The following is a 20,778-nucleotide window of genomic DNA, read 5'->3' on the forward strand; positions in this document are numbered from 1 at the left end:
TGCGAGCAGTGCAGCAGAGCAGGCTGCGAGCAACGCAGAGGAGCACCTGCGGAGTGCGGGGCAACGCCGAGCAGAGGTGGAGCAAGCTGCGAGCAGTGCAGCAGAGCAGGCTGCGAGCAACGCAGAGGAGCACCTGCGGAGTGCGGGGCAACGCCGAGCAGAGGTGGAGCAAGCTGCGAGCAGTGCAGCAGAGCAGGCTGCGAGCAACGCAGAGGAGCACCTGCGGAGTGCGGGGCAACGCCGAGCAAAGGTGGAGCAAGCTGCGAGCAGTGCAGCAGAGCAGGCTGCGAGCAACGCAGAGGAGCACCTGCGGAGTGCGGGGCAACGCCGAGCAAAGGTGGAGCAAGCTGCGAGCAGTGCAGCAGAGCAGGCTGCGAGCAACGCAGAGGAGCACCTGCGGAGTGCGGGGCAACGCCGAGCAAAGGTGGAGCAAGCTGCGAGCAGTGCAGCAGAGCAGGCTGCGAGCAACGCAGAGGAGCACCTGCGGAGTGCGGGGCAACGCCGAGCAAAGGTGGAGCAAGCTGCGAGCAGTGCAGCAGAGCAGGCTGCGGGCAACGCAGAGGAGCACCTGCGGAGTGCGGGGCAACGCCGAGCAAAGGTGGAGCAAGCTGCGAGCAGTGCAGCAGAGCAGGCTGCGGGCAACGCAGAGGAGCACCTGCGGAGTGCGGGGCAACGCCGAGCAAAGGTGGAGCAAGCTGCGAGCAGTGCAGCAGAGCAGGCTGCGGGCAACGCAGAGGAGCACCTGCGGAGTGCGGGGCAACGCCGAGCAAAGGTGGAGCAAGCTGCGAGCAGTGCAGCAGAGCAGGCTGCGAGCAACGCAGAGGAGCACCTGCGGAGTGCGGGGCAACGCCGAGCAAAGGTGGAGCAAGCTGCGAGCAGTGCAGCAGAGCAGGCTGCGGGCAACGCAGAGGAGCACCTGCGGAGTGCGGGGCAACGCCGAGCAAAGGTGGAGCAAGCTGCGAGCAGTGCAGCAGAGCAGGCTGCGGGCAACGCAGAGGAGCACCTGCGGAGTGCGGGGCAACGCCGAGCAAAGGTGGAGCAAGCTGCGAGCAGTGCAGCAGAGCAGGCTGCGGGCAACGCAGAGGAGCACCTGCGGAGTGCGGGGCAACGCCGAGCAAAGGTGGAGCAAGCTGCGAGCAGTGCAGCAGAGCAGGCTGCGAGCAACGCAGAGGAGCACCTGCGGAGTGCGGGGCAACGCCGAGCAAAGGTGGAGCAAGCTGCGAGCAGTGCAGCAGAGCAGGCTGCGGGCAACGCAGAGGAGCACCTGCGGAGTGCGGGGCAACGCCGAGCAAAGGTGGAGCAAGCTGCGAGCAGTGCAGCAGAGCAGGCTGCGGGCAACGCAGAGGAGCACCTGCGGAGTGCGGGGCAACGCCGAGCAAAGGTGGAGCAAGCTGCGAGCAGTGCAGCAGAGCAGGCTGCGGGCAACGCAGAGGAGCACCTGCGGAGTGCGGGGCAACGCCGAGCAAAGGTGGAGCAAGCTGCGAGCAGTGCAGCAGAGCAGGCTGCGAGCAACGCAGAGGAGCACCTGCGGAGTGCGGGGCAACGCCGAGCAAAGGTGGAGCAAGCTGCGAGCAGTGCAGCAGAGCAGGCTGCGGGCAACGCAGAGGAGCACCTGCGGAGTGCGGGGCAACGCCGAGCAAAGGTGGAGCAAGCTGCGAGCAGTGCAGCAGAGCAGGCTGCGGGCAACGCAGAGGAGCACCTGCGGAGTGCGGGGCAACGCCGAGCAAAGGTGGAGCAAGCTGCGAGCAGTGCAGCAGAGCAGGCTGCGGGCAACGCAGAGGAGCACCTGCGGAGTGCGGGGCAACGCCGAGCAAAGGTGGAGCAAGCTGCGAGCAGTGCAGCAGAGCAGGCTGCGAGCAACGCAGAGGAGCACCTGCGGAGTGCGGGGCAACGCCGAGCAAAGGTGGAGCAAGCTGCGAGCAGTGCAGCAGAGCAGGCTGCGGGCAACGCAGAGGAGCACCTGCGGAGTGCGGGGCAACGCCGAGCAAAGGTGGAGCAAGCTGCGAGCAGTGCAGCAGAGCAGGCTGCGGGCAACGCAGAGGAGCACCTGCGGAGTGCGGGGCAACGCCGAGCAAAGGTGGAGCAAGCTGCGAGCAGTGCAGCAGAGCAGGCTGCGGGCAACGCAGAGGAGCACCTGCGGAGTGCGGGGCAACGCCGAGCAAAGGTGGAGCAAGCTGCGAGCAGTGCAGCAGAGCAGGCTGCGAGCAACGCAGAGGAGCACCTGCGGAGTGCGGGGCAACGCCGAGCAAAGGTGGAGCAAGCTGCGAGCAGTGCAGCAGAGCAGGCTGCGGGCAACGCAGAGGAGCACCTGCGGAGTGCGGGGCAACGCCGAGCAAAGGTGGAGCAAGCTGCGAGCAGTGCAGCAGAGCAGGCTGCGGGCAACGCAGAGGAGCACCTGCGGAGTGCGGGGCAACGCCGAGCAAAGGTGGAGCAAGCTGCGAGCAGTGCAGCAGAGCAGGCTGCGGGCAACGCAGAGGAGCACCTGCGGAGTGCGGGGCAACGCCGAGCAAAGGTGGAGCAAGCTGCGAGCAGTGCAGCAGAGCAGGCTGCGAGCAACGCAGAGGAGCACCTGCGGAGTGCGGGGCAACGCCGAGCAAAGGTGGAGCAAGCTGCGAGCAGTGCAGCAGAGCAGGCTGCGGGCAACGCAGAGGAGCACCTGCGGAGTGCGGGGCAACGCCGAGCAAAGGTGGAGCAAGCTGCGAGCAGTGCAGCAGAGCAGGCTGCGGGCAACGCAGAGGAGCACCTGCGGAGTGCGGGGCAACGCCGAGCAAAGGTGGAGCAAGCTGCGAGCAGTGCAGCAGAGCAGGCTGCGGGCAACGCAGAGGAGCACCTGCGGAGTGCGGGGCAACGCCGAGCAAAGGTGGAGCAAGCTGCGAGCAGTGCAGCAGAGCAGGCTGCGAGCAACGCAGAGGAGCACCTGCGGAGTGCGGGGCAACGCCGAGCAAAGGTGGAGCAAGCTGCGAGCAGTGCAGCAGAGCAGGCTGCGGGCAACGCAGAGGAGCACCTGCGGAGTGCGGGGCAACGCCGAGCAAAGGTGGAGCAAGCTGCGAGCAGTGCAGCAGAGCAGGCTGCGGGCAACGCAGAGGAGCACCTGCGGAGTGCGGGGCAACGCCGAGCAAAGGTGGAGCAAGCTGCGAGCAGTGCAGCAGAGCAGGCTGCGGGCAACGCAGAGGAGCACCTGCGGAGTGCGGGGCAACGCCGAGCAAAGGTGGAGCAAGCTGCGAGCAGTGCAGCAGAGCAGGCTGCGAGCAACGCAGAGGAGCACCTGCGGAGTGCGGGGCAACGCCGAGCAAAGGTGGAGCAAGCTGCGAGCAGTGCAGCAGAGCAGGCTGCGGGCAACGCAGAGGAGCACCTGCGGAGTGCGGGGCAACGCCGAGCAAAGGTGGAGCAAGCTGCGAGCAGTGCAGCAGAGCAGGCTGCGGGCAACGCAGAGGAGCACCTGCGGAGTGCGGGGCAACGCCGAGCAAAGGTGGAGCAAGCTGCGAGCAGTGCAGCAGAGCAGGCTGCGGGCAACGCAGAGGAGCACCTGCGGAGTGCGGGGCAACGCCGAGCAAAGGTGGAGCAAGCTGCGAGCAGTGCAGCAGAGCAGGCTGCGAGCAACGCAGAGGAGCACCTGCGGAGTGCGGGGCAACGCCGAGCAAAGGTGGAGCAAGCTGCGAGCAGTGCAGCAGAGCAGGCTGCGGGCAACGCAGAGGAGCACCTGCGGAGTGCGGGGCAACGCCGAGCAAAGGTGGAGCAAGCTGCGAGCAGTGCAGCAGAGCAGGCTGCGGGCAACGCAGAGGAGCACCTGCGGAGTGCGGGGCAACGCCGAGCAAAGGTGGAGCAAGCTGCGAGCAGTGCAGCAGAGCAGGCTGCGGGCAACGCAGAGGAGCACCTGCGGAGTGCGGGGCAACGCCGAGCAAAGGTGGAGCAAGCTGCGAGCAGTGCAGCAGAGCAGGCTGCGAGCAACGCAGAGGAGCACCTGCGGAGTGCGGGGCAACGCCGAGCAAAGGTGGAGCAAGCTGCGAGCAGTGCAGCAGAGCAGGCTGCGGGCAACGCAGAGGAGCACCTGCGGAGTGCGGGGCAACGCCGAGCAAAGGTGGAGCAAGCTGCGAGCAGTGCAGCAGAGCAGGCTGCGGGCAACGCAGAGGAGCACCTGCGGAGTGCGGGGCAACGCCGAGCAAAGGTGGAGCAAGCTGCGAGCAGTGCAGCAGAGCAGGCTGCGGGCAACGCAGAGGAGCACCTGCGGAGTGCGGGGCAACGCCGAGCAAAGGTGGAGCAAGCTGCGAGCAGTGCAGCAGAGCAGGCTGCGAGCAACGCAGAGGAGCACCTGCGGAGTGCGGGGCAACGCCGAGCAAAGGTGGAGCAAGCTGCGAGCAGTGCAGCAGAGCAGGCTGCGGGCAACGCAGAGGAGCACCTGCGGAGTGCGGGGCAACGCCGAGCAAAGGTGGAGCAAGCTGCGAGCAGTGCAGCAGAGCAGGCTGCGGGCAACGCAGAGGAGCACCTGCGGAGTGCGGGGCAACGCCGAGCAAAGGTGGAGCAAGCTGCGAGCAGTGCAGCAGAGCAGGCTGCGGGCAACGCAGAGGAGCACCTGCGGAGTGCGGGGCAACGCCGAGCAAAGGTGGAGCAAGCTGCGAGCAGTGCAGCAGAGCAGGCTGCGAGCAACGCAGAGGAGCACCTGCGGAGTGCGGGGCAACGCCGAGCAAAGGTGGAGCAAGCTGCGAGCAGTGCAGCAGAGCAGGCTGCGGGCAACGCAGAGGAGCACCTGCGGAGTGCGGGGCAACGCCGAGCAAAGGTGGAGCAAGCTGCGAGCAGTGCAGCAGAGCAGGCTGCGGGCAACGCAGAGGAGCACCTGCGGAGTGCGGGGCAACGCCGAGCAAAGGTGGAGCAAGCTGCGAGCAGTGCAGCAGAGCAGGCTGCGGGCAACGCAGAGGAGCACCTGCGGAGTGCGGGGCAACGCCGAGCAAAGGTGGAGCAAGCTGCGAGCAGTGCAGCAGAGCAGGCTGCGAGCAACGCAGAGGAGCACCTGCGGAGTGCGGGGCAACGCCGAGCAAAGGTGGAGCAAGCTGCGAGCAGTGCAGCAGAGCAGGCTGCGGGCAACGCAGAGGAGCACCTGCGGAGTGCGGGGCAACGCCGAGCAAAGGTGGAGCAAGCTGCGAGCAGTGCAGCAGAGCAGGCTGCGGGCAACGCAGAGGAGCACCTGCGGAGTGCGGGGCAACGCCGAGCAAAGGTGGAGCAAGCTGCGAGCAGTGCAGCAGAGCAGGCTGCGGGCAACGCAGAGGAGCACCTGCGGAGTGCGGGGCAACGCCGAGCAAAGGTGGAGCAAGCTGCGAGCAGTGCAGCAGAGCAGGCTGCGAGCAACGCAGAGGAGCACCTGCGGAGTGCGGGGCAACGCCGAGCAAAGGTGGAGCAAGCTGCGAGCAGTGCAGCAGAGCAGGCTGCGGGCAACGCAGAGGAGCACCTGCGGAGTGCGGGGCAACGCCGAGCAAAGGTGGAGCAAGCTGCGAGCAGTGCAGCAGAGCAGGCTGCGGGCAACGCAGAGGAGCACCTGCGGAGTGCGGGGCAACGCCGAGCAAAGGTGGAGCAAGCTGCGAGCAGTGCAGCAGAGCAGGCTGCGGGCAACGCAGAGGAGCACCTGCGGAGTGCGGGGCAACGCCGAGCAAAGGTGGAGCAAGCTGCGAGCAGTGCAGCAGAGCAGGCTGCGAGCAACGCAGAGGAGCACCTGCGGAGTGCGGGGCAACGCCGAGCAAAGGTGGAGCAAGCTGCGAGCAGTGCAGCAGAGCAGGCTGCGGGCAACGCAGAGGAGCACCTGCGGAGTAGGCGGGTACAGTATCTCTGCTCCTCTTTAAGTTTAAAGGAACATGGTATACTTTTAATATACCACTGCTCTCTGCTTTGGAGGCCTTTACTTTTCATCTTCCTACTTTCCATTCTTCTTCTGCTGACCTCATTTTTCTACTTCAGACATTTTTGAAGGCCACTCTGACTCTGTTTTCTCCAAGTTTGAAATTACCTTTCACTACTATCCCATTCTCTCAGTTCTTTAACTTCTATGCCAGGTACCCAGAGCAATACTTTTTAAAGGTTAAAGGTATTTAGGTAATAAACTTATGGTGAAAACAATGTCCTTAAACAATGATTATTTGTCTCCATAGATCATTTTTTCCCTGATTCAAATCTACTGACATCAGTAAAATTAAACCAGGGGTGATTATGGTTGTTTCTAGATTGAAGCTTTTTATAAACTTTGGACAAAATGAATTTAATCAAATGAAGTTTTATAAAGCAATTAGTGTTACAATGTTTTTGTATGTTGCTTATATTACGTTGATGCCACAGAAGCTTGAGATAGAAAAAAACAGCTCTTACCTTTGACATGACTTCTCCCATCCTCCAACAGTGGTACTACTATGGTATTGTTCATATTCCCAGGTGATCTCACAGCTGTGTAGACAACAGGTACCGACTGCACCACAACTGGAATACGGTGCACATGACTCATTTTGTTGGACTGTAAGTTCATGGGGCTTGAGGGTGGTACTGGATGGATTATGTGCAAAAACTGCTGGCTACTAACACTAGATGCAGAGGCCACGAGAGGACCTGAAGTTAATACTGATGGTACGGATGCCGCTGAAGATACTGATGTTATTACTGTAGGGGATGAAGCTGGCCGACTAGATGAAGTTGAAGTAGAAGAAGGAGAGGAAGCTGATGCTGTCATGGAAACTGGTGAAGATGAAGCTGCTGTAGGGGATGACCTGGCTTTGTTTATTGATAAGTCCACTGGCTCAGTTTGTGTTTGGAAATCGTCTGTACATAATGAATCCTCTGGGGTATCAGCCTTCATGTTGTTTAGCAACAAGGGTCCAGTTTCCATGTCTGGGTAGCTGTGGGCGATTGGAGACTGTTGGAGGAAGAAAAGGGAGGGTCTGTTCAGTTGGTGATAGTAAATATATGCCAAAGACAATTTAATTGCTACTATATATTTAACACACAGTTCACACTTGCTCTGAAGGTCATTGTTTTTTTTCATGACCCGAGTCAGCTCATGGTTGAAAAAGCAAAACATCATAGAAGACACGCAAATGAAGATCTAGAATGAATTTCAAGAAGCCAGATATTTCATCCTCTTCCTCTGATGCAGGATTAAACATCCATGATGGATGTTTGTCTAGCTTGTTCTTAAAAGCTTTGAGTGATTGTGATCCCATAATCTTCCTATGTAGTCTGTTCCAATCTACAATTATTCTTAGTGTTAGAAAAAATTACCTACTATCCAACCTCAGTTTCCTGTACAACAACTTAAGCCAATTGCTTCTTGCTGTACTTCCAGCAGACGTGGAAAGCAATTGATCACCATACTCTTTGTGATAACCTTTCGCAAACTTAAACACAATTATCATGCTTCCTGTTCACCCCTATTAGTTTTCCTTTTTCTAGACTAAAAAGCCCCAATTCTTTCAACCTTTCCTTGCAAGCCATGCTTTTTAAACTTTTATCACTCTTGTTGCTCACATCTAGACTCTCTCCGATTTGCTCACCTCTTTCTTAAACTGTACTCCAAGCTGAGACCTCACCAGTGCTCAGTAGATAAGAATATTTCTTTTCCATTACTTACATATGACACTCCTGTTAGTGTATCCCTGAAAGAGATTGCTTTTTTGCAACAGTATCCTACAGTTTATGCATATTCAGTTTGTGATCTACCACAATCCCCAAATCTTTTTCTCCAGCACTGATTCTTTGTCAAGTATTCCCCATTTTGTATTTAAGTATTCACTTGTTCCTTCCACAGTATAGAATACTGTACTTGTCTTTAATTAATTTAATCTTATTGATTATGAACCTTTTCTGCCACTTACCAAGATAATTTTGAATTTTAATCCTGTTCTCCAAAGTGTTTGCAGTGTGGTGTCATCTGCAGTTTTTATGCAAGTCTTTAATGACAATTTTGAATAATACCAGACTTCAACAGGACCATACTTGATATGTCTTTCTACTCTGACAGTGAACTATTAAAATACTTTTTGATTATGGATTTTCAATCATTTTTAACATGATGGATGAAGAGAAGACTATTTATGTATAATTCTGCAGCTATATAAAATACATTACACTATACCTTTCAGCTAAATTAAATATGTCCACAGCATTAATTTGAACAGTGTTACTCTACTGGCTTACCATGACTGGCAGACAGGATTTGATTCCATATTGCAACACTGCAAAATGACCTGTAAAAAGCAATTGCTGGGCTATTTCAGATTTCACTTAAACTAATAGAATTCTTTCATATATAGACATAATTAATGATCTCTTTATTTGTTTCTACTATACATACATCCCACAGTCTCTAGACTTTATAACATCTCCCGGATACCTAAGCAAGTGCCATTGTTCCTAAATTACTAATTTCCAAAGTCCATTGTTTCTGACAAATTAACTAGTTATTACTGCAATCAAACAATCCTCTTTTTTTGTTTCTTAGAACTAAGCTACATTAAAAATTGTTTGTTGAAAGCTTTTTCTTTGCTCGTTTAAACCAAATTCCAGAACATAAAGAAGCTTCAATACGAAAGAAAAGTAGCAACATTAGCAGTATCAACAACAGCAGCCTGTTCAGAATGGAAAACCCAACACGTAAATTCCTAAGAAACTCTGTCCATCCAATGAAAAGAATATGGGACCTTGATTATGACTGAACTGTGTTCATTTCTGCTCACTTCTCCCAAGAAAGATAAAGCAGGCTTAAATAAGAGTTCAAAAGATTGTTAACAACATGATTTGATACATAAGATCTCTGTACAGAAAGGCACCACAAATTTATTCAGATAATAAATTAATAAAGAACCAGGATATAAGCATATAAAATAATCTATTAAATCAAAGGCTAATGAGAAGGCCAAAGGACACCTCCCTCTCTCCTAATATAAGAACAAAGGAACTTTTAATTAAATTGAATAGCAACTGATTCAAAATTGACAAAAGGAAACACTTTCTTTGAATAATGCATAATAAAACTTGTGGAACTTATTGACACAAGATAATTTTGACATTAAGAGTTTAATAAGATTCAAACAAGTACCAGACCTTTATATTATTAATGTGAAAAGTAAGTAGTTTTGCAGCAATTATATGACCGGGGCTCAGTTATTATCAATGATACATATTTGTTTAGGCATAACTTAGCCTCTTTGTGGTCCAGATCCCCGCTGGTAAAAAATGGGGACAATAATACTTCCTTTCACCAGCCCTTCATCTATTTATAAACTGTAAAGTTCTTTTCGCACCATTTGTTGCTTACTTTATGCTTATAAACCAAAACAATAGGACCTCATTCTCAGTTGGGTCTTCTAGGTACTATTTTATTTCAGATACAAGCAGTAATTGTACCTGGATCCAGAGTCAAAACAGATAATTCCAGGTGCACGTTAAACAATCACTAAATGATGTGGCTAGGAAGAACTATCCTTAATATGACACTTATTTCACAGTTGTCTACAACATAGCTTCTTGTACGTTCCTCAGAAGCACACTACATAGGTTGCAGTAAGAAACATGATTCTGATCCAGATGGACCACTGGTTTGGGAATGTCTGTACTACTTGCATACTTTGCTGTACCACATCTATACAAATGACAATGGAAAATATATCTTTTTGATCATAAAACTAGCTATGTGAAAATATAAAAACAAAATCATGAATCTAAAAAATACAGACTAATTCATTTCCACATGATTGGAAATCATTTCTTTATTAGCAAAAACAAGTTTTACATATCCTTTGCATGAAATACTGGCTCTGCTAAGACCATGGGAGTTTTGCCATTAATTTCAGTAGGACCAAGAATTCATCCTAAGTATTCACATAATTTAGTTTTCTGATATCACCTGGTAATTTAAGTAATTATGGCAATAACCTTAAATTAAAAATGTCTTTTTAGGTCTGGTTGCTCCATATTACCACAGAACAATGTACTTCATGCAGTATACTACCAGCCTCTTGTAATGAAAACTATGGGATTTGATACTGAACTTCTCTTTTGCTCCTTTACTTGTAAAATTTGATTTACATGTAACATTTTCTGCTAATAATCAGAAACATGAGAAGAATCTCAGGGATTGGTGGCAGGGGATAATGACTAGGTCATGGAGGATCACAGAACAAGTTACTAACTGACACAGTGCTCAGCTAATGGGCTTGACATGAGAGAACAGAATAAAACAACCATGCACACACTACTAATACTGTCTACTGCTAAATAGCCCAAAGCCCCTGAAAACACCTCACACACTGGTGTACATATAACACACAGTGGACAGCTGCACCAATTACTATAATACACCTGCCTCTGAGATGACATACAATACCAGCTTAACAGTGTTAAACACTACACTCCAGTATGAGAATTTAAGATGAGAAACTAAAAACATCATTCATCGTGAAGGAAGCTGTCTGTAGGAAAAAAAACAGGTACTCAAATAACTTGGTTTAGGACATAAGGGTTGACTTTACAGTTCCCTGAATTTCTTAAAGCAAACACCAAACATATTCAAACTGAGGCAGAGTTTGTGGTTTGCTATGCTTACAAACTTAAAAGGAGGAGCCTAGCAATGAGCAGATGTTTGGTTCCCTCTTCAACATCCTGCTCTCCTGCTCCAGGCTACCTCTCTCCCTGGTATCATGTTGTACCATTCCAACTAAGCCTTGAGGATTTCTTCCCGCTGTTGTCCTATTTTGGAATTTCCTATTGGTCCCCTTCCCCTCTTTTGTGCATCCTGGATCTTTGAGGTAGCCTGCAGGTTGGCTGCCACCACAATCATCTTGCAGAATTTAGCAACAGGGTCACGGGTAATCTACAGGAGCGCTACAGTAGACTGGGACCTGACCCAGGGGAGGATCCAGACTAGGGGCCAAGGCTATACAAAAGGGTCAGAACCAAAGTGCAAGTCAAAGTTCTAGTCAATAAGCAAGATCTCTGTCCAGGCAGTGCCAGAAGCCAGGAGCCAGGCCAAAGGGGAATAGATACAGCTGCTGTGGGTTGTGAAGCGTTGAATGGCCAAGGCCCAAATGAAAGGCCTGGTCTTATATATTAGACCCAGACTATTCTGCAGCCAATGAGCATGACCCTTGCAGCCATTCTAAAAACAGATGGTCCTGCTGAGGGTGCAGATTGTCTTCTAGCAAAAATTTCATCTCAGAGGAAGCCTATATTTTTCACTGCGGTAGCTATGACTCGTCTTTTGAATATAGCAGGTGTAGCTGCTTTTCCTCAGAAACTCAGAAGGAAGTTCTGACTCCCAATTCCTATAACAGATTAGTAGCTACAGTGCTTTCCCAGGAAATAGGAGACCTGGGCTCTTTCTAGGAGAGTGCCCTAACCATAATATGCCATCGAATACTAATAGAGAGAGGCTGTTGTTAATAAGGGGGTGAAAAAGTTATAGAAATCTACATTTAATCATTCTGTGGCATTTATGCTTCATTGTTTGTCTGCTTGCCTTCAGACAGAGTGGCTTTGGACCTTTTCAAAATTTATAGTAATAATAAAGTGCTCTGTTTATAAATTTGTCATTGACTAATACTAGCAGGAACACTCTGTGTCATTCTAATACTAGTAGTTCAGAAAAGAAAACATATGACACAACCAAAAAGCTGTGGGAGTACGTAGTGCCTATAAAGGTGGATAATGTATAAAGGCATGGGTGACTGGTGCCTCCTGAGTCTGGGGGTGGGGGAGGGCACCTGCAAAAGCCAAAAGCAGCTTTGGCAATAGGGACGGGGCTGGCGAGCACCTGCAGAAGCTGGCAGTGGTAGTGGCTGGGACAGGGCTGGCAAGCACCCACAAAACCCAGCAGCAGTGGTGGGGAAGGGGCTGGCAAGCACCTGCAGAAGCCAGCAGCAGCGGTGGGGATGGGACTGGAGAGCACCCACAGAAGCCACTGGTGGTGGCAACAGTGATGGGGCTGGTGAGCACCCGCAGAAGCCGGCAGCAGCGAGGACCGGGTTGGCGAGCAGCCGTGGTGGCAGCAGTAGGGGACAGCTCTGTCAGGGGGGGCACAAGCTTCCCCATTCCCCTTCTACCAGTCGCCTATGCATAAATGTGATGGATGACACCTCCCACCTTCTCAGAGACAGTTTTACTTTACTTTCTTCTCTCTGGTTCCCCACGTTTCACTCCTACCATTTTACTTTAGCCTACATTTTGAAGTTCTCTTCTGCTTGTAGCATGTCAGTCATACCACCATTACTTTAAACCTCTCTGATTCCTGTCTATAACTAAGCAACATAGGTCTTAAACTTTCAGCATAGCATAACTTGGTAACCTCCAACAAGCCTGGGTAACCTCAAACAGATCTGGGTAACCTGCAAGTGTTGTAAAGTCATTTGGGCCAAAGATAACCTTATTTCAGTAACTCATCCTGATGTTGTACAATTCATAAACTCATAGGTTACTCAGCCCCTAGTGAATCTATCTGCCCTTGATGACTTGTATTGCTCTACCCAATAGAATTCATAAACTCTGACAAAGAGAGGTCCGAAATCAAACTTGGCAGGGTTCTTTGAAGGTCAAAAAATTATAAAGAAGCTACACCAAAAACACATTGATGAGAGCAATTGAATCAGAATAGAATAAGTTTATAGAATAAGATGGCCCTAGGATACCAAGATATAAAGGAAGTTAGAAAACCTGTAATCGCTCAAACTGACACATCTCACAAACACCATCCCTTACTGTCACAAAGGCTGTCCCACATTATTTTCCTCTAAGCATAGCAAACCTTACATAAGAAGCTCCAGGTAGAATGATTTAGTTCTGGCAAAATTAAAGGATAGGAAAAAATCAAATCTATGCTGAAAAATTAGCTGCACCCTTAACGGCAGAGTCGTTGCTGTTGCTCCACAAGGATGAATCATGGTTAGAAGTGCAATCATGTAGCCTCTTGGATTGTCAGTACAGGGTTGGGTTAAATTGGAACAGCTTTCAGCTCTGAATATGATACTAAGTGGATAAGATTTAAATGACCAAAACTATGGATTATAGATTTTTGAAGGTTTCACTTTCATAGTGGAAAGTTTTATTAAAGTGGAAAGTTTTCCAAACTCTTTGAGTGGAAGTAAGGAGTAGAACTTATCCACCTGAAGTCCCACTTTCCTTGCAGCTCTACCCTGAAGTAAGTGTGGTTCTCCTCATCCTTTTGTGTTTTGGACTGAGTACTGGAAGAATAGAAAACCTCAGTTTATGTAGTCTTTAGAACATTAAAAAGAGCAAAGTTAAATTAAAAAATTCTGAAAAATACAAATTCTGCCCTAGACACAGATTTTTACCCCCAAAACTAACAAGTGCCAGAGACTTCATAACATTCTCAAAGTAGATTTTGCTATTGTTAATGATTTTACCAGAAACATACATGACAGTATAAAATCGGATCTACAGGTAGACAGTTAGATTGAAAGGACACATGCCTACCTTTAAATACTCTCCCCCCCCCCATTTTTCTTGAAATCCTACCTTAAATTTTAACATGCTCTAAGAGTGCCAAATGAACAGGCTTTCCTGCTTAGCTGCTTCCAGCTGCTGCTTCAAACATTCTTAGGCTAGCAGAACAACTCCATTTTGATTCATTAGACAAAGACAATGAACAGGTGTTCATTTCTATTGGTAGAAATTTCTAAGAGAAATTTCCACTAGTAGATATCTTTCCAGGATAGGGAACAGTACAGGCATTCATCCTGTAGCATCCCTCCTTCCCCTGCTCTTTGTGCCTTCACCAGACTGGGGTGAATCTGGTCTGGGAAAGCATGGAGATCAGTGGCTGCTCCAGTCCCCCCACCCCTGATCCACAGGGAGAATAGAGTGGAGTGGCAGAGAAAGTCCACTCCCTCAGACAAGGGTGACCCTATGAGATGAGCTCATAATTGTTCTTTCTTGTAAGAAATTTTCCCTCCTAGTGGAGATCTTCCAGGAGAAACTGAATGAATTCGTGTATGCTCCTTGTTTCTACCAGGTGACTAGATATTCTTCTGGTAGAAACACACATCTGTATGTAGCCAGAGTGAGGAGGTCTCATCAAAGAAATGCGCCAAAACACAGAAGACATGTCTTAGCTTCATCTTCCTTTACTTTTGCTTTTTATTGGTGAAGTAAATGTTAACGTGTTCAAATAAGATAAATTGTTTTTTCTAATGCTATTTGGAAAACAGATTATGACACAGGAGAGAGAATTCTATTGTCCCAGATTCTTTTGTTACCCATAAACCATGTTTGTTACCATGGTTGATTCTTTGTTACCTATACACACATTGATGTGGTACAAAGTGATACTAAATGCTACCAAACCAGAATGATGGTACTTACATTCATTTTGCACTGGTGTGAATGACTGCTCAGGACAGCAAGGGAGAACTGCCTACTAAAGATCATACAGACTTTTATACACATATCTATGTGAGATCTATGGGATCTGGCCCCAAGTGCTTAAGCATCAGATTTTCAAGAGTTGATGCTTCAAGTTTGAAAGCTAAATCTCCATATGAGCTCTTATCATTTAGATGCCAGTAACACTAACCATGTTATAGACAATGCCACACACAGAAAAATGGTCCCTGCCTCAAAGAGTTTATAATCCCAGGCAAATAATCTTTGAAGAGCTGAAGAGAGGCTTACGATCAAAATATATACAAGTGTAGCCTTGTGGTCTTAAGGTCTAGCTTGCAGGTTCTGTAAGTTACTAAATTCTTTCCACAATGGAATGGTAAACCTGAAACTACTTAAAGTAATGGCGGAGCTTTAACATTTGGATCTGATATTGCCATGTGAGACAATGCCTGGGTGCTGAGATGCCCCCACCCAGCACCATCAGAGTTGTTATCACCATGGTGGGGTAGAGCCTTGAAGATCCAGATCTAGCACTGTCACCCAGAAGTGACAAGATCCTGTGAGATGGTGATGCTGAAGTGGCAACAGGAAGTGAGATGCTGGCACTAGAATAGAACTACAAGCTAGAGTTTGTGGCATAGCAAGAGGTTACTTCATGGAAGTGAGACAAAACTCCTCCCTAGAGGATGGACATGGAATGGTCCTGAGTGCACTCCTAGGTACTGGGACCTTACAAACCAGTAACAAATAATGAATGGAGTTTCCCAGCCTTGAATGGAGCAGGAAACAAGGTGTCAAACTGATATTTGTCCATTAAAAGAGTTATTGTGTTGTAATAAAATATATTATATGTTTCTTTCTACGTCTCCTTTGTTTTCTTGTGTTATTAATAGATTTGCAAAGGCACTTAAAAATTGTACTGTTACAGTTCTCAGCACTTAAATTATAGATGCCTGGATTGCCAGATGGAATCCAGAAGTCCTGCATTAGGCATGGGGAGTGTTAGGCACCTCACAATAGAGTTTACAACAGTCAGCATGATGAATGGGAAACTGCCTGTCAGCCAAGAGGAAACACTGAAGAGAGGGAGTGTTTTAACCCCAGCCTTTTTAGGGGCTATTTCAGGATTCACAGCCTGAAACTCATGCTTGGAGTTAGGCACATTTAAAAATCAGGAAAGGCCATCAACAGAGACTGAGGCTACACTATCCTAATGCTGTACATGTAACACTGTATCTCCGGGTGGGTCTTTGTCAATGGGGAATGAACCCAAGCGGTCTGGTTTTAACAATATAAGCCGCTACTGACAACTAAAAAGATCCAACTCTCTCTGTCAAGGCTGAAGCTAATGGAACTGGTCAGGAATTTTTCAACTAAACAGTCTTTCATTAGAAAAAGTTGATTCATTAAAAAAACTTTTTTCCTCCAGCAATGCATCAGTTTTATCAAACCTTTATCTATCTGCAAAGAGTGCCCAGCTTTAGGTAGGAATTTCAAGTCAACAGCAAAGAAAGAAACTCCCCCTGGTAACAGTCCAGTGGGTTCGGATACTCATCTCAGCTTGCAACTGTCTTTATGTCAGTTGTTCCTGTTAATGCCATTGCAATTTGTATGAATAATTAAGTGCAACTAGCACTGATGGTGACTAACTGGTTGCATCTACACAAGACTTTACTGTGTAGTAGACTAATCTACTGTACAGTAAAACATCGTTATCTACACATGCACACATTTACTGTGCAGTAAATTAGTCTACTGCACAGTTAGCTACTACCTGTAAATACCTGTTGATACTGTGCAGTAACATTTGTTTAGATGCTGACAGGGAGCAAATTTGCTCCTAGTCAGCCTAAACAGCAGGGGCCACAGGGGACATGGGCTCTCTGTCTCTGGTCCTGGTGCTGCTCACCTCCCCGGCTCCCCCCAGGAGCTGGGACCAATTAGCACCGGGACGGGGGAGTTCTCTGCCCCCTGTCCCAGCTCAAGGAATGGAGCTGGCATCCCCAGAGGGTGAGCAGGGGCTGGGAACCCAGCTCCCATCTGTCCCCCAGAACAAGTCCACACAGCACAGAGCTGACTGCTCCAAGGAGCGGGCAGGGAGGCTAGGAATCCAGCTCCTACCTATTCCCTGGAGCAGCTCTGGGGGACAGGCAAGGGCTTGGATTCCCAGCTCTCACCCACTCCCCAGAGCAGCTCCAGGGGACAGACAAGGGCTGGATTCCCAACCCCCTGCCCGCTCTTCAGAGCAGCCAGATCCGTGCCATGTGAGCTGCTCTGGGGGACAGGCAGGGGCACAGAGCAGCTGTGCCAAACAAGGCAGCTGCTGGCAAGCCCCATGCTTCCTGCTCAGCAGAAGGCTTGCCGTCATTTGCCCAGCAGAGGGCTTGCTGGCAGCCGTATGTCCCAATGGGCACAGTGCCAGGAGAGCTCTGCCTGCTGCTCTCTCCCAGCCCCACAAACGTTAGGTCTCCTCCCAATGTGCACAGGACCAGGAAACAGCTGCTGCTGCAGCCAGGAGAGCTCTCCTGGCCTTGTGCCCACTAGGACTGGCCTCATGCCCATTGGCAGCTCCTGCAGGTGCTAGCACCTGGGAAAGCCTGAAACTCCCCTTGGCTGCTACACGGGGGCAGAGCAGGGTGGGAGCAAATCTGCTCCCAAGAAGGAGCACATGTAGACATGTTCCTGGTAAGTCTTATTGCACAGTATTTTATTGCACAGTGAGCCTACTGCGAATTAACAGCACATGCAGGTGCACCCACTGTAGCCCAGACACTAAGGCCCTTCTGTGGGAATGAAATAATCAGTTTCAGTTCTCTCTTCCAGTGAATTATTTATGCAAAGTGGAACAACTCCACCTGATGACAGTGGGAGGTACACACCCTAGAAGAGGAAGTTGCTGGGGGTATTTACCAGGGATATGCGGTGGATGGTAGAAGAACTTGAACTTGGGTCACCCATTCCCATTTGACCACTGGACTACTGACTCTTCTAGGGCAGGTAGGGAGATCCCATCGTCTCATTTTCCATGAGAAATTCTAAAATGTTTGGGTTTTGTTCCAATGAGGAACAGAATAAATTCTGAAATTTTTGCAGGGCAAGAAAACTTTATCCGACACACATTTAGTAATGGGAGAATCAACCTTTGTATTATACTCAGTCCTATAATTAAATAAGATTCCTTGTCCCAAAGAGCTTAAACACAGATCGGCCACTTAGACACCTGACTTCTATATATATAACTACCATTGATTTCAGTGGGAATTAGGTAACAAAATGGGAATAAGGTGCCTAAGCACCTTTGTGGATCTGGGCCTTAGATTACAAAAGATAACATGTGTATGAAGTAAACAAAAGATACTGTAGCAGCAGTGAAACAATCATAATTAACATTATAAGCCATGATGTCAGTCCAACACCAACATATTTGATTTCAAATGTATGCAAACAGCTCTGAATAGTAAGAACCTCACCCCCTCCCCCAAATTGCCATTCTTATTATCATTCTCAAGAAAAAATAAACAAGCTGAGCATATATGTTAGGCACTGCAGTTGGCACTTGTGTGTTTATAAGTGTGTGTGGTCCGTAGAAAGAGATGCAATTATAAAAAAAACCTCTTCAGAACTAATCATCATTTAGAACTAATCATGCATAAGCAGGAGGATAAGATTCAAATTTCGAGGTATGTATTATTTAGCATCTAAATTACCCGATAATATTTAACCTGTCCTTTTCTTGGCTATACGCTGTAAGGTATTATCATACTCATTGAACTGTGACACCATAACTGTTCCAGCAGGAGAAAAAGAAGCAGCAGCCTTCTGCAACAGATTAGACCAAGAACAAGAAGACAAGCTTTAGTAGAGAAAAAGATCCCTTTCTAAATAGCATTAATTTTTAAGCATAAGTTTAATGATGACTACAAATACATTTAGTGTAAAATGACTTATGCTTAAATAATGTATTTCAAAGACTGAGTAAGCATTGAGGTTTGGCTTTAATTCTACCTCCTTTCCCTAGATTGACAGAAAAGACACCAACCAAATGATTTCTGCACTGGCACTGAAGGAAGGCTGTTAGTTCCTTCCTTTTAGAGCCAATACTAATTAGCCTCTATATGGTCTGGTAAATGAAACGCAAGAGTGATACAGTTCTTGAACGTGAAGCCCAATTTTCATGGCATTACAAATTCCCACAGACTTTCCATGATCAATCCTTTCCAAAAACCCCTAAAATGTTTAATATATTTCAAAAAACCATAGATTTTCAAACACTAAATTATATTATATTTTATTTGAGCAGTATTAGAATGCTCCATCAAAAGGATAACCCATTGAAAGAAATTCAATGCATGGTACAGTAATTTATGGATATGGTACAAAGCTATGCTTTAAGCAAAACAAGAATCTAACAAAGGCTTGAAACAATAATGGTGTAGAACTTGTCTAGAATATTACTTGTCTACAGTACACAAAGCATATTAATAATACATTTCTGTAACTTGCATACATATTTTCAATTCAGAAGGAAAGAGTGATTTATAAATAAATGGCAGAATGTTTTGGAACCACAGAATCAAAGTAGTAAAATACTCTGAAAGTACTTCCATTGCCTTGCAAATTCTGGGTTGCTGGGGTTTTGAGCACACTAGTTTTAAAAACCCTAGATGACAAAACTTCTAAAAGTCCATTCAGCAGCCTAATAGAGTTCACTGCTGGAAGTTTTCCCCTAATAGTCAGCCTAATTTTCCTCCTCCTCAATTTCAAGTAGTTAGTCTTACTTATCACCTTTCTTCAGTTTTAAACGATTTGCTTCCTTCTTTGTGCCTTGATTTGGCATACTCTTTGTACGTTGAGCATTCCCACTGAGCTCACTGGGCCACTTGTTACAGAACTGAGTCCTTGAGAGAATACTGCAAAGCAAAGAAGTGCTATCATTTCTTTGAAATGTTAAATGAATTTCCCTCACCCTTTATCTAGGTTTTCTCTACAAGGCCCATCACCATTGTGTCTGAGTGTGCCCCAAGCTTTGAGTGTGTTCATATTTTCTCCCTTCATTTTCAGCAAGTATCCTACCAAACAAATTTGCTGGCAGGGATATTCATCCAACCAGAAAAATAAAAATGAATGTTGCCCAGTATTTTGAAAAAGTGAGTTTCACATCTGTAAATGAAAGTACTTAAACTGAAAACTTGATTAAAAAAATTAGCTCCTCCACTCAGGGAAGAGAAAGTATCCAATATATCCAAATGAATCAGCATGAATTTAAAATGTGCATCTTTAAAGGAAGAGTTGCAAGAAAGAGTTTACTAGAGCTACAAAGCCTAAATTGGTTTAACATACAACATTTGGCAATATGTCCTAACACTAAATGCATTCACAGAAATTATAATCTCTTCACAGAATATTTAGGAACAGACAAAGGATTAGATTTAATAAACAACAGTAACTACATATATATGCTCTAGTCAGGCATTCCAAAAAGCAGCTCCTAATTCAGCATGTGAGAAGCTGCTGAGAACCAGAATATAGGAAATGTTATTTATCCACAGGGTTTCCATAAAATCTTGCTCCTCTTCACGGTTTTGGCACCCAAATCATTTTGGTATCCCATTTTGACACCACATAACTAGGGTAGGTTAAGGCAGGCATCTAGTCCAGGCACCAATTATGAGGGGGTGCCAAGCTCTGTGCTGCTGCCTGGCCATAGGAACTAGACAGAGCAGCGCCATACTGATCAGTGTATCTGGGGGACAGAGAGGGTGAGTGCATCCAGTCGAATTCTGTTCCCCTTCCCATCCTGCCCCAGCAGACTTTGCAACAATGGGGGAAACCTTGTGCTGCTTCTGGCCACAGGAACTGGGGAGCACAATGCTAAACTAAACAGTGAGTGGAGGTAAACTGAATGGATATCCCAGACCTGGCCCACTCTGAGTGCTCACTACGCCCTTGACCTGACTCATGGTTGCAAGAAGTCATCTCTACCACTTGGAAGCCAGAATACTGTTCTGAGTGTAGGTACCCAAAAGTCTCCTTGCAACGAATTAAGTAGAGCTCATTGCTTTCTTTTAAGTTGAAGAAGGAGGTGGTGTCGTACTTGCCATTTTCTAAAAGTAACAACCTGCCAGTACTACCTGTGCACCAAGTTCTCCCAACAAAACCATGGGGAGGTCAATCTTGGTACTGGTCCCCCTGCTCAGGAACTTCCTCCCCCTTGTGGGCCACGACAGCTGAAGCCTGGACATCTTCTGGAAGTGCTGTAAAACCTTTTTATTTAGGTAGGCTTTTAGCAAGAAAGGCTAAGTAAGGGAATAAGGTTTTGATATATATACATCTTATTTAGTATTTTAACTGTGTTTAAGAGTTTTGTTTTCTTTTTTACTGTACGCTGTCCTGAGCCCTGCTTGGGAAAGAGCG

The 20,778-nt window shown here is 48.0% G+C and overlaps 1 protein-coding gene across 19 annotated transcripts in view; it reads right to left on the reverse strand.

The window, feature by feature from the left end:
* KLF12 (Kruppel like factor 12) overlaps nucleotides 1-20,778 on the reverse strand; it is a 488,339-nt gene that overhangs the window by 208,468 nt on the left and 259,093 nt on the right. For all 19 annotated transcript variants that reach the window (XM_006018139.3, XM_025197322.1, XM_025197321.1 and 16 more), the window contains one exon: nucleotides 6,349-6,886. In XM_006018139.3, the coding sequence (XP_006018201.1) occupies nucleotides 6,349-6,886 (538 nt within the window). The remainder of the gene's footprint in view (nucleotides 1-6,348; nucleotides 6,887-20,778) is intronic.

Source organism: Alligator sinensis, unplaced genomic scaffold, assembly GCF_000455745.1.
Source record: "Alligator sinensis unplaced genomic scaffold, ASM45574v1 scaffold241_1, whole genome shotgun sequence".
Classification (NCBI taxonomy): domain Eukaryota; kingdom Metazoa; phylum Chordata; order Crocodylia; family Alligatoridae; genus Alligator; species Alligator sinensis.